The sequence below is a fragment of the Nanorana parkeri genome, unplaced genomic scaffold, assembly GCF_000935625.1.
Source record: "Nanorana parkeri isolate BGI_ZX_2015 unplaced genomic scaffold, ASM93562v1 scaffold132, whole genome shotgun sequence".
NCBI classification, from domain to species: domain Eukaryota; kingdom Metazoa; phylum Chordata; class Amphibia; order Anura; family Dicroglossidae; genus Nanorana; species Nanorana parkeri.
The window spans coordinates 119,539-133,598 of NW_017306400.1; the positions used below are offsets into that span (position 1 = coordinate 119,539).

A 14,060-nucleotide genomic window follows, 5' to 3' on the forward strand; every position below is an offset into this window, starting at 1 on the left:
GTGTGTGTGTGGTGTGTGTGTATGGTGTGGGGGTGTGTGTGGGGTGGGGGGGGGGGGGGGGTGGGGGGGGGGGGGGGGGGGGGGGTGTTGGCAATGTGACCATGTTTCATGTTACACCCTGAATATGGTAATATGAAACATAGTTTAACAGGTAAACTTAACCTTTAGAGAATAAAACAGAATAGGGACGAAAAGCTACCACTTCTGAGCCTAAAATAGTGGGAAATGTTTAAGCAACCAGCAACTGTTGAGAAAAAAAATACTTTGGTCAGGTACAGGGATGCACTGACACTGATATCAGTATCGGTGCCAATACTAGGCATTTTCACCAGTACTCATACTTGTGAAAATGCCACAATACTAAATGCAGATACCGGCGGTTTAGATTTTTAAACTGAAGTGGCTGCCTGAGGTCCCGCACTTTCTGCCTGCTTACAGCACCGGCTGTAAATCCTCTCTTCCTTACTGGGGAACCCGGGACCTGCCCGCGAGACCCTCCAGACCCCTGATGTGACCCTGCACAGCCAACCTGAGACCCTGCACAGCTCTCCTAAGAACACACACAGCCCTCTTGAGACCCTGCACAGCCCTCTTGAGACCACGCACAAACCTCCTGAGACCCCGCATAGACCTCCTGAGACCCCACACAGCCTTCCTAAGACCCCGCACAGCCCTCCTGAGACACCACACAGCCCAGCTGAGACCCCACAAATCCCACCTAAGACCAAGGAGATATCAGGCCACCACCCTGGAGCAACACAGAGTATGTAGCGTCATATTATTCTGCATTGCAGTATAATTTATTGCTGGGATTTGTAGTCCTATATAGCTGATGATATTCGGCATTGCAGTATAATGTATTTCTGTAATTTGTAGTCCTCTAAAGCTTGAAGTCAGTGGCAAAACTACCAGGGTTGCAGTGGTTACAGCTAAGACTGGTCCCTGGTGCTCCATCACTGTCCTAAAATTATTAGTCTGTATTGTTTTAGAAAAACTGTCACATGACAATTTGAGGAAAAGTATCAGTACTTGTACTCCTAAGTCAGGAGTATGTAAGGCACTTTGTTATGTAAAATACAATGTACAGAGTGCAGCGGTCAGCAGTATTTATCATAGAGCCCCTTACATTGCTGGTCAGTATGAGGACAAATGGTGTTGATGGTCGGTCTCCACTAGCTCTGTCCAATTGTTTTTATTTTGCCGGCATCTGTCAGAATTTCATCTTACGGTAGGAGTTTGTCGCATGCAGACAAGTGGGCGGGCATCTGGGTTTTTTAAAATTTTGACAATTCGGCATCATCTTGGACAATGCTGGACGTCGTGATTGACCCTTGGATTACGACAGTGGATTAATTTTTTTAATTTTTGGTGTTTTTATTTTTTTTAATTAAAAGGACTTGTTGAAAACCCTTGGTTTTTTTTTTCCAATTAAATGATGTGTTTATTTACTTTGAACCCTTCAGTGAATGAGTAGGGGTACAAGTACCCCTTACTAATTCACAAGGGGGGCAGCATCTGGGTGCCCCTTTATTAAGGGGGGTACCCCAATGCAAATAAGCCCTCCTGCCCGCTGACCCCCACAACCAACGGTTCAGGGCATGTTGGGAAGAGGCCCTTGTCCTCATCGGGTTGGGGACAAAGTGCTTTTCCAGGGGTGACCTTGGAAAAGCACACTGCCAATGCCGAGGGCATGTGGCCTTGTATGGTGCAGAGTGGGTGACTACTTGCTTGTCCCCCCTTTCCTGCTCTACCAGGCCTGTGCTCGGATTGAGGGTCTGGTTGGGAATTTTAGTGGGGACCCCACATTTATTCCCCATTAGGGGTGGAGTTCCCCCTTTTAATTCCTACCAGACCTAAAGGGCCTGGTATGACTTTTGGGGGGAACCCCTCACACTTTCTTTTTAACATGAGGGGTCCCTCCTAACTTTCCTACCAGACCTAAAGGGTCTGGTATGGATCAGGGGGGACCCCACACCGTGTTTTTTTTCTTTGTTTACATTATTTTTGCGAAGAGAATGGTCTGCTTTGCTAGACAGTTCTACACATTTTAGCTGTGTGTTCAGCTCAGCCAAACCGAAGCACATGCGTTTGGCTTGGCTGATCTGTTCAGCTGCTAAACGGGCCATTGTGAATAGCCCGTACAGCAGCCCTCCGGTTCAGCTGTACCAAAGGGCTCCAGCAGCCGAAGTGAGCAAAAGGATTAGCTGAAGCTACGGCTATATCCTTCGGCTCAATAGTGAAACCTCGAAGTAAACCTAAATTTAATAACTTTGCTCAGAATAATAATAAAGATTGAATATATACAATTTTTACATACGTCTTAACATAAATGGCTGTTTTTAATTCTAGAGAAAATTAACTTTTCTTTTAACTGTGATTCACTGCAACCCTAAATATATTTTAGTTGAATTTCGGTCATATGAGGCATAAAAAACATAGACAGAGTTTGGTAATTTGCAGTATGTGACTATTGCTCTGTTTCTCTGTCTATTTCTCAAAAGAAACGTCACAGACAATGTACTATACATTTATGAAACTAGAATGCTGACATATTGAACAAGTCATTACATGGCGCAGAATATTCTTGCAATAGTTCAGCTATCTTTCAATCACGACAAGGTTACTCTGAAGCAGACATACAACAAAATAAACTGGAAGATGAAAAATCTGAGTGATGTGACTGGATTTTTGTTGGCACACATGTCAAGAGATTTCTCAGCATGGCTGCAAAGAGAATATCCCCTATCCCAGGAACTATCATTTTTGTTGACATTTTCATGATGGAGCATAAAAACAAGGGATCCCATTCTTTGGATTAGCATTCTAGTCTTTGTATTCAATATGAATGCTTCCAATTGCAGTGGACAAGATGTGCAGATAAAAAGGTCAGTTTTCATTATTTATTGCCCTAATTTCACAGTATTGTCACTGCTGCTGTTGGAATGTTTATGAATATATAAAGTAAAGCTTTGTTACGTGATTAAAATGTTTAGTTTATAAGAAGGCATACACTCATATAATATTTATAAAACAATTAATTTTTACTCATAACGTTGCTTGCACATTTCCAGAAATAGTTGTGAACTATGTTGTGATTTTAAAAAAGAATGTAAAAACCATCATAACTTCCCTTTTATGACCAATTTTATATTGTACGGCAAATCAAAGAAATGATCAACTCTATTTAAGTATTTTACCTTGTTTAATTATGCCTGAATAGGCATTTGAAAAATCAATGGAATAAAAAGGTTTGGAGAAAAAAATCTTCCAAGGTTACCCAAGAAATATGCTTCAAAATCCAAACAAATTATTAATATTTAAATGTACCTCTATAGCAAGGGTAGTGCCCTATTCAAGTCTATAGAATGGCAGCTCAGATATAGATTTTTAGGGGCCAGGCTGCAGAAATCATGAAAGGCCCAGCTGTTAGAGGAGGCTAAGTATGGACCTGTTGGAGGGAAGACCCAGATCTGTGTATTGAGTGGGCTGGGCAACTTTAGATTTAAATATGCACATGTACTTTAAAGCCACTATGTCATCTAGACATCTAGATTGAAGTTTCCTGGAAGAGAAGAAGTAGTGTACTCACCTCTTTAGTAACGTGTGCCTCCTACCTCCCCTCTGTGTCAATGCTGCAGCCTCTGTCAGTGTCTTTGGGAGTGTCAGATGCTTGTCGTGCACTGTGGTTCCATCCTACGCCTCCTACGGCACTACAAGATTTAGCAGTGACATAGGGGTTGGAAGATGGAACCAGGGTGAGGGACACATGTATACACAATGAATGTAATAACAAGCATTTTGTGATGACTGCTGTTAGGCAGAACTTGTACTTTTAAACATTTAAATTGTCTGAACGGTTTACTTCACATCATTTGTTTACTAAACTTGTCAACTTTGTTTTTCTGTTACTGAGTTATATTGCTAATGTAGTTTGTACTTCTTAGATAAACTAAGTAAAGGGCATGGTTATCTTACAGTTTAATGTAAGTCCTTTAGTGGGATTATTCTCTAGGAGAACATATTAAAATAGAGCAGGGGTCATGTGATATTACATTTTTAGATATATATGAGAAATATGCAAGTACACATATTTTATTACAAGGCACGTGGAGATATGTTAAAGCAACACTATATTTGTTACAACTTTGACCTTATACACATATGGCCCAAATCAGAAAATTTCTAGTCATTCCAGCTTCCATCTACTGATTTATGTACAATGCCAAATGGTGTTGATCTGCAGCAGGCTTGATTGATTACTACTATCTATGGACATCTTTCGTAAAGATAATTATTAAAACTTAACCTTTCTAGAAAATAATTTGCTATTTAAAATTCATTTATTGCTTTGACACAAGAGTTCCTCCTCTACTCACCGCAGAGCAACTATAGAAAGCATTTTAAATAAGCAGTTGAATGCCAGCAACAGAGGGATTTATTAGTTAACTAACCATGTATTATTTGGAACTGAAGAGCATAACTATGAAAGTCATTAATGAATACCACATCGATACCAGTTTTAACATCAATTGTCCTCCTGTCTAGTTAAGCTTTATGAATGTTGGCCCTAAACACTAATGAGCTTGTTAAATGCACTGACACAGTAAAAGAAGCCTACCTTAGGTTTGTTACAGCCATTAAAGAAAGCTGGGTTGCAAATTGGATCGCTGAGGTATGACTTGAGCAAGTTTGCTCTTAGTCCCTTTGGGGGTTCATTGGTCATCTTTATTCCATTTTGCAAGACTGATACAGGAAAATCTTGGGAGGGGTAACTGGTCAGCCATAAGCGAAAGCTGGAATTGGTCTTTTCAGGATCTGTGATCACTTCTTCACAGATGTGTTCAAGCTCTGTGAGCCAACTTGTGGCCAAGTGGCAGTTTTGAAGTACGACCCATGTCCCGTCTTCTGCTGCCTGCAAGAATCCACCAATGCTTTGAATAATAAATTAGCGAGCAAAATATTCACTTGTCAACAGATAAAATTAACGGTGAATCCCAAACAATCTGCAGAAAACCCAAACACAATTATCATCCAAGAAATTAAGTTATACAGACTCCGTGACCTTTAATCAATCATCCAACTGTTAATGTTAATTCCCTGATTTAAAAATCATAGACTTATTTGCATTTTAATGGCTATTAAATGACTGTCATTGTGAAGAAATAATAGATGCTTGGCCTTTTGGTATAAATTCCTTGCAATATATTTATGAGATATGAAAAAGTTAAAGACAGTGCAAAAGTTACCTGTGTAATATATTTTATATATTATTACAGAGTTGCAATTAAAAGTAACTTGATATGTGCATTGTGAGATTTATATACTCTTTAAAGGGAATATGTCACCAGAAATAGTACTTTTACATACTGCAGTTCAATAATTAGAAAAGGTAAAATGTTTCCTCAAAGTCTGTCAGTAACTGTATAAATGTTACAATGTAGAACAAAATTCACAGGCATACCTATGCTACATAATCATTTTTAGTGTCAGGGCATAGTAGCATTGAGAGCATTAACTCCAAGCTGCTTTCATGCAGTTTTCTAATATATCAGGAAGGGTAACAAAAACATATGCCAAAATTACAAATTTACTCCAGGGTAAACATTTATTTTTTAAAGAGATTACCAGCAACATTTTCTTCTGGTTTCTGTTTTATAGTTTGTCAGTATTTAACTGATTAAACAGAAACTAGAAAGCCATCACATTATTTATAACAAAATATGCTTAATGGAAGCAGATTATTTTAAAGGATCGAGAAAGGAAGGTATATCATTTGAATTTAAAAAAAAAAAAGAACACTTGTAATACAAGTCAACTCTGCAGTTTTTTTAAATCAAAGTAGTAGTGCACAGATCTCCTCTTTGTAAATGTCACACATTATAACTCTGGCAGACTGAGTCATCAGGTGTAACAGCCGCAGCCTGGTCAGTGCTGGCGCCGCGGCTCAGGGACGGACTGCGCAGGCGCGCCGTGGGTCGGTGGCCCCAGGCCGCCAACGTCAGAGGGAGACGTCCGCCGCTGCTTTACAGCGACGTCCTGCACAGGCGCGTGGGAGGCTTCCTCCGTCGCTTCCCCGTGACGCGGCCACGTCGGACGCAGGAGCGTCACGCAACTCCGCCCGTCCAGACGCAGCACCCGGCTTAAAAGCCGCAGCTCCGGTATTGATCGGCGTCTTCAGTTGAGTGTACTGGACGCTGACCAAACCAGCTCCTCACTCGCCCCCCTAAAGACCTCAACCACCTTATCCTAGCTGAGTTTTCAACCTCATTAACAGCAAGTACTCCGGAATACCGCATGCAGCAGTTTCTGTCTTCCACAAATAAGGTAAGTACGCTGGGAATACTATATACTGCATTTCCTGTCGTTGTACAATATAATCTGAATACTCTGGGAAATTGTATACTGCTTTACTGTCGTTGCATAAATAAGCTAAATACTCGGGGAATACCAACTTTGCATTGAGAGGTCCCAATCCTACCTGCATACTTAAAACGTCCATTGTTGTGTCCTCCCCCTGGTGCTGATCAGAGGTACAGCACAGTGGGGGCTGTTCCCTAAAGTAACCTCACGATTATACGGGGTGTGATGTGCTGCAACTTACTCTTGGCCTTATTCCAAAACTGGGCAAAAAGAGAATAAGTTGCTCTCTGATTCCCGTCCTATAGCGCTCCCGCTCATCTGCAGTTGTGATCCACTGTATCCCATAGGCCACACTCCAGGCGAGACGTTACAAGTTCCCAATCACAAGAAACATGCGGTTTCATCTCAATTAGTGGCATGTAAACAAATGGCTGGAGCAAGTTGTGACATCACGGGACTTTGGCCACCTATTTTTTTTCATTCCATACCAGCTCTCTGTCATCTAATGGAATGTAAACCAAAACTGGGCAAAAAGAGAATAAGTTGCTCTCTGATTCCCGTCCTATAGCGCTCCCGCTCATCCGCAGTTGCGATCCACTGTATCCCATAGGCCACACTCCAGGCGAGACGTTACACCAGGGAGCCCCTTTTCTGGACTAATTTGTGGCCCCTTCCCCATTTAACTAATCTAGCCCAATGTCCAGGTGTAAAAGATAGTGGAAGGCATTGCATAAACAATATGAAACACATCTGGTAAAAATTGGACCCCCTACCCAGATAGCAAGGATAACTTGCCACAAACTTGTGCCAGGGTTAAATTGAAATTCTTTCTAACTTGCTGCACACATTCCTGGCAAGTTGTAGACTTGCAGAACATTTGCAGCACAAGTTTTTGAAGCAAATTTGCTTAGCAAGTCTACAGCAAGAGTCCTACAGGTCCTAGCAAGAGCTCTGCAAGCTCGCTGGTCTGGAAACTTGCAATGCAGACTTGCTGTAATTGTGCAACAAAATTGTGAAGCTTGGCAAGTCTGCAATAGTTTAGCAAGTCATTTTCAAACTTGCAGCTCAATTACTTGCTATCTGGGTAAGTCCCAAAGGGTCTTTTTTCATTTGCACAAATGGTATGTCCACTCCTGCATGTCAACCTAATATGTAAACAAATTGCATCTAAACATTCCAAACCAATAATGGAAACCATGAACGATTGTGAAACATGCCTTTATAAATAGGTACTTTTGTGAAATCGGAAAATCCAAACAAGTGAACAGACATTTTAAAAATAGCCCCCTCTGTAAATCTAGAAAGGGTGCAGAGACCTTGTGTAAGGGTTAAATTGAAATTCTTTCTAACTTGCTGCACACATTCCTGGCAAGTTGTAGACTTGCAGAACATTTGCAGCACAAGTTTTTGAAGCAAATTTGCTTAGCAAGTCTACAGCAAGAGTCCTACAGGTCCTAGCAAGAGCTCTGCAAGCTCGCTGGTCTGGAAACTTGCAATGCAGACTTGCTGTAATTGTGCAACAAAATTGTGAAGCTTGGCAAGTCTGCAATAGTTTAGCAAGTCATTTTCAAACTTGCAGCTCAATTACTTGCTATCTGGGTAAGTCCCAAAGGGTCTTTTTTCATTTGCACAAATGGTATGTCCACTCCTGCATGTCAACCTAATATGTAAACAAATTGCATCTAAACATTCCAAACCAATAATGGAAACCATGAACGATTGTGAAACATGCCTTTATAAATAGGTACTTTTGTGAAATCGGAAAATCCAAACAAGTGAACAGACATTTTAAAAATAGCCCCCTCTGTAAATCTAGAAAGGGTGCAGAGACCTTGTGTACAATGATGATAGAAACCGACAATCCCTTACTACTATGATTTAGTGCAACCACTGTAAAGATAAGAGTAAAATGTAAATTGTAAAAAGTAATTGATAAGCAGAGCATACAACTTGGAGCATTGGGTACAAAAAACTGATTTCAAATGAATGGTTCAGAAACAACTAAGGCACATGTAATAATTTCATATTCCAAAGGATTGCTGCACACAGGGGATGAGCACTATAATATACCTGACTCCAGGTATATGATGAGCTTCTTGACTCTAAAGGAACTTAATAATCCCCAATACAGTATTCTGGGTGACAAAAAACAGTCAGTGGAGCACACCAGTATGATATTCAACATGACAACTTTGTGTAGAAAGAACAATATCCACTCACATTAGGACTTGGAAGATTGTGCTGAAAACCCATCCAGCGTGAGCAGATTAGGCCAGTCCATTATCTTTCTGTGTAATGTGGCATCTGAGGCTGGAGGGACAAGGGACTGGCTCATAGCTTGTGAAAGAACCGTGTTCTTGGGAGGTGGATTTGCCCACTGATAGAGCTTTCACTTCTAGGCTCAGTTTCATAGGTAACACATTTTATTGACACAATTCTCTTTGTCAAGCCTACTTGGGATTGTTAAATTAACAGTGTTAAATACGGCACAGTTGAGGGCAGGAGGATAATGGATTAAGTACATGGCATAAGGGACAAAATTAGTGCCAATACACTTGACTTGGGTTTTCTGCAGATTATTTGGGATTCAAAATTGATCATAATAAAAGACACATTGGTATAATTGTTATAGAGTACCAACAGTTTGGGCAGCGCTTTACAATATAAGGAAGACATTACAATACAATTCAAGACAAGACGGTAAGGGAGGCTCTGCCCGTGAGTAAAAAGTATAAAAATAATACATTAAAAGCCATGTCACAACCTTATATGTCTAAGTTTGAGTTGTAACATGTTGCAACTGCCTCTAGAAACATCAAACTGGCTGGAAACAGAAGTATATTTATTTAGAATAAGGGACTATGTTGAATTTATAAACAATTATGAAATAGTATATTCCCCATTTAAATCAGCAGGTGACATAGTGTTATGCCTATACTGTATATCCAGTATGTTTCCCGGTTACAAAGCTTCCAAAATCAATCAGCCTGTGGGAAGCTTGGGGACAGGGTTCAAATGGTAAATACCTTAAGTCCTTCTGTGCTTTTTTACACAACCCCCCACACACAGATAACATATACGTGCATCAGTGTGCACTATATTGTGGTGTACATCATGCACATTGTTAGAACGCATCACAGTGCTTGATTTTTTCTTTTTAAAATAACATTAATTTAACTGTGGTAGTGCATGGTAAAGTGTTGTGATATGCTGTGTTGTGATTAAATGTATGCTTGTATCATTTTATCACAACATACACACCCACACAGTGCACAATGATTTATAACATATGTTGCTTATTTACAGTTTTGCATTACTTCTTTTTTTACCATTTTGCAAAAATTAAAAATGTACAACTATTTGTTATTTACAGTACAGTTTTATCTTTTAGATTTAGTCATAAAAGTATTTTTTTGTGCACTGATACTGATTCTAGTGTGCTTTTATCAATTTAATTGTGTATTTTTATCGGTTTAATATTGATTTGATAAATTCATTGATTTGCGCAATTACCTACAAAATTAGTAGCACCATCTTTTTATTCTGCCGGGCCTGTGCTTTCAGAAAATATATGGTTTGGGGGTTCTTTTACAAACAACAATGTAGCAATAGAAATTCAAAACAATGGGAAAAATTGCAAAAATGGTGTGGCCAGCTGAGGTTAAAAGCATTCCAGAGGGCTCAGCAGGGAAAGGGTTAATAGTTGACTAGTTTAATTCAGCAGCTTGTTCAAAAATTGCAGTCAGTGTGATCATGATATGTCGAGATGATCTAACTACTTTGCTGAACTGAATCTTCTTTATTAAGAGAAAGACAATAAATAAAATGAAAGCATCTGTTATGTATATAGAAAAGGCTTATCTAGACTTAGCTTTTTATTAACAAAAATGTGCAAGCAATTAGTTCACTATTGCATTGAAAAAAAATGTTCTGTACAGATCCCCATGTAAGTGCCACTCTCTTTACTATTTCTCTTAAGTTTCTCTTTTAACACTTTAAAGCACTTTACCTTTTCAATCATTTTTCGAGCAATAGGGCCTTGACCTTGGCCCAGAGAAATAGTCTGAAGATTGATACCACCCATGTCTGAAAGAAAAATGTGTAAGTGGTTACACTTATGTTTAGTTCTTAGATGCTGAAACAATGAAGTGTAGTAGAAGAAAAAAATAGGAGCTTTTCACTTACAATACAATAGCCACACAAAAAAAACAGTACAGCCTCACATTATTCTATAGCTGCTGGTCTGCTTAAAACAAAACTCCAATCATATACTTAATAGTTTAAATAATGAATAACTAAATAACAAATAAATAATGCATCTCTGCACACAACTATGGGGTCTATTCATGAAGCAGCCGAAGGATCTAGCCATAGCTTCGACCGATCCTCCGGCTAGCTTCGGCCCCAGGACCACTTCGGTTCAGTAGAACCGAAGGGCTGCTGTACGGGCTATTCACAATAGCCCGCACAGCTCCCGAACTTAGCCGAGCGGCTCAGTCAAGCCGAAGGCCGACAGCCTGCTTCCGACAGCTGGGCGGAGCCAGGCTCAGCTAACCAGGGACACTGATCTCCAGACAGCAAACTCTCCCGGGTGCTCCGGGAGTCTCTCGCTCCCGGCCGCCCAGGAGAGAAACACTGCTTTTTCTTTTTTATTCTGACACGGAGCCGTGTCCGAATAGAAAAAATAAATAAATACATTTTGCCCATAGGAATGCATTGCTAGATTCCTATTGGCTATTTCAATTTGCAATAGCCGATAGTAAACTAGCATTGTACACGCCCTCTCCTGCAGTTCTCCATCAGGTCCATCAGATTCCTATAGGCTATTGCAAATTGAAATAGCCAATAGGAATCTAGCAATGCATTCCTATGGGCAAAAATTATAATTTTTTTCTATTCTGACACGGCTCCTTGTCAGAATAAAGAAAAGAAAAAGCAGTGTTTCTCTCCTGGGCAGCCAGGAGCGGGAGACTCCCAGAGCGCCCAGGAGAGTTTTTTCTTCTTTTTTTTTGACGGCAGCAGAACCGCCGGACAATAGAACACTGTTGGGCGGAGCTAGCTGTCATTGCTTGCTCCACACAATCGTTTTCTATTTATTTTTTGTACTTTTTAACTATTTTTCTGTTCTGCTCGGTCCCTCTGAGGGACCGAGCAGAACAGCCGAGCCGAATGCCGCTCAGCAGCATTCGGCTATTCACTCACTGCTGTTCGACATCTAAATGAATAGACAGAACAGCAGTGAGTAGCCTGCCGGAGGTTCGGCTTAGTCGATCCAGATGTTGGATCGGCTGAGTCGAACTCCTCCTGCAGTTCAGGTCGGCCGAACATGCGACCCGAAGCCACGTGAAGCCCGATATACGGCTGAAATCAGCCGTACCAGCCTGAAGTGAATAGCCGAACAGCGTTCGGCTCCCTTCACTTCAGGTCGCCCTTTCACTCGGCTGCCTTCAGTAGTAGACCCCTGTCTTATTTTAGACAGACATAAACTGAGTGCTATAACTCCCTTCTTTATAATTGTATGTAATTTTATGTTGAAATCAGGCACAGTAGAGGCATAATACATTTCCCTGATGAAGTCACAAGGATGGCAAAACATGATGGGAATTGGGAGAGCTAGCACTTCAGCAATTCAGTGATGGAGGCTGATTAGAATTGTAATGGAATAAGAATTCAATTATAAACAAACTTTTTATAGTCCCTCAATAAAGAAAATAACATAATATAGCATACCACTTCCAACTACACTCTCCTTTACATCAAATGACAAAGAAAGTAAACGAGAAGTTAATTAGAGAAGAACTCCAGGCAATTGAAATATTAACCCTTGCAGTGGGGCTACCCCCACACTGCAAGGGTTAACTGCTCGTTTTGGTCTAGGGGCTAAAATATGGAAGCTGATTTTTATTGGGTTACTGTGAATAGTATGAGATATGGTTTCAAATTTGGAGCAATTGATATGACCAAACACAACCCATAAACACTTAATTGGGAGGAACAATAATGTATAATCCAGGACCTAAACAGAGGCGTCCCCAGGCCGGGTGTCACCCTGTGCAGCCGTCGGGTTTCACTCGCTGGGATGTCATCGTGCACGTGTGTAATGTCATCACGCACACTTAGCTGCTGGCGGCTATTTCTGTGATATATCCCAGCAGAGAGATGAGGGGACATTCCTCTGGCGGGATAAGGTATGCTGCCGGGTCCCCTCGTCTCTCGTGCAGCTGTTGGACTCTCAGTCCATGACCGACTTTTCAGAGGGCATGACACCAAAATAACTGCCAGCCATTTTGGTGTCACCCCCTCCCCTCTATAGGTGTTGATCGGTGCAGGCCGCACCCTCCTTGTGACACCACTGGACCTAAAGGACCCAGTGATAAAATATGACTATGTGATTGCTGCCTTTATTACATAATGTTAAAAGCACAGCTTACATTCTACAAATTAGGCAATGCACCTATTGGATTATAACAACTAAGGTATTTTACCTACAGAATTCCGACGAAAAATAAACACACAGGCCCTTATGAGGTATGGGGACCTCATAAACACAAAGGATATTTGTAATATTTTTCTTTCAACAGAAAGGGTTGATGTTCTTCTAAAATTGCACTGATTTACAATTTACATACAAACAGTGCTAGGTCTTCTTAATGACCTATGTGTCTGCATTGTGCTCTTCAGTAACAGATGCTTTCAGTAGCACAAGGTAGCTGTAACAAAACTAATTATTTTAAAATGGTTTGCCCTGACTACATTTGTTCTCTGAGAATGTGCTGGATTAAGTCTACATTTTTTCACTTTCCAATGGATAGGAAGCAGCTAGCTACATAAGAAAATGGACATTGTATATGGGCCAAAAGGCAATTAACTGCCATCAAATCGACCTTTACTAGTTACAGCTACCACTTAAAAATATCACATAAACAAGCATCCTAACAAACTGGCAATAAACCAAGTAATAGCTGTCAGTGCTCTTTCCTACACTATGTACAGCATCTTTGGCATAGCAATGGGAAAAGATGTTGATGATTTCCAATGATAACAATGGGGGATAACGAGTGGTAAAATGTTACACCCCTTGACAAATCCAGAACATAGCCAAGAGTAACACTGTAAAAGCATACTAAAAAGATCAAATTGGGGAGATTGAGATTCTGAAATGATAGTTTGTGCCGACTAAATTGAAATGTGATTATTTGGCTTGTTTTCATATCCTTTCACTAATAGCTAGCAGAAACTTGGCAGCTTGTCAGAAATAATGGTGTTTCCATCACACAAATATGTAATTGACTACCACTCTTGCTTCCCATTCTAGCCTTAATTCTGTAATACTGACAATGATGTGCTGGCTGCTACTTTTTTACATTCTGCATCTCCTTTTGTTTACCTTGAAGGTTAAGTTTAGCAAAATAACATTAATGTGCATCCAGATATTTTATGACTGTTAAAAACATTCATCTGATTGGACTCCGAGTGGATATTTAGCATTGTTGCTTGTTTGTAAAGGAAGGGAAGGGGGAAGTTAGTTATGTGTTGTCCATTAGATTTTAATAGAAAATACATAAATAAATAGATACTCACATGCATACTAGATATAAAGCCTAGCATATTTATAGCTGCAATAGGAAGAGAGTTCTATAGACAGCTTAAAAAGCTTCTAAGAGGCATTTTATATTAGACTACAGCTGCAAGGGAACCCC

The 14,060-nt window shown here is 40.3% G+C and overlaps 1 protein-coding gene across 1 annotated transcript in view; it reads right to left on the bottom strand.

The window, feature by feature from the left end:
* LOC108784922 (dynein heavy chain 3, axonemal-like) overlaps window positions 1-14,060 on the bottom strand; it is an 899,093-nt gene that overhangs the window by 43,763 nt on the left and 841,270 nt on the right. Inside the window, exons 69-70 of the mRNA XM_018553871.1 lie at window positions 10,370-10,446; window positions 4,619-4,912 (exon numbers count right to left, since the gene is read on the bottom strand). Of these exons, the coding sequence (XP_018409373.1) occupies window positions 4,619-4,912; window positions 10,370-10,446 (371 nt within the window). The remainder of the gene's footprint in view (window positions 1-4,618; window positions 4,913-10,369; window positions 10,447-14,060) is intronic.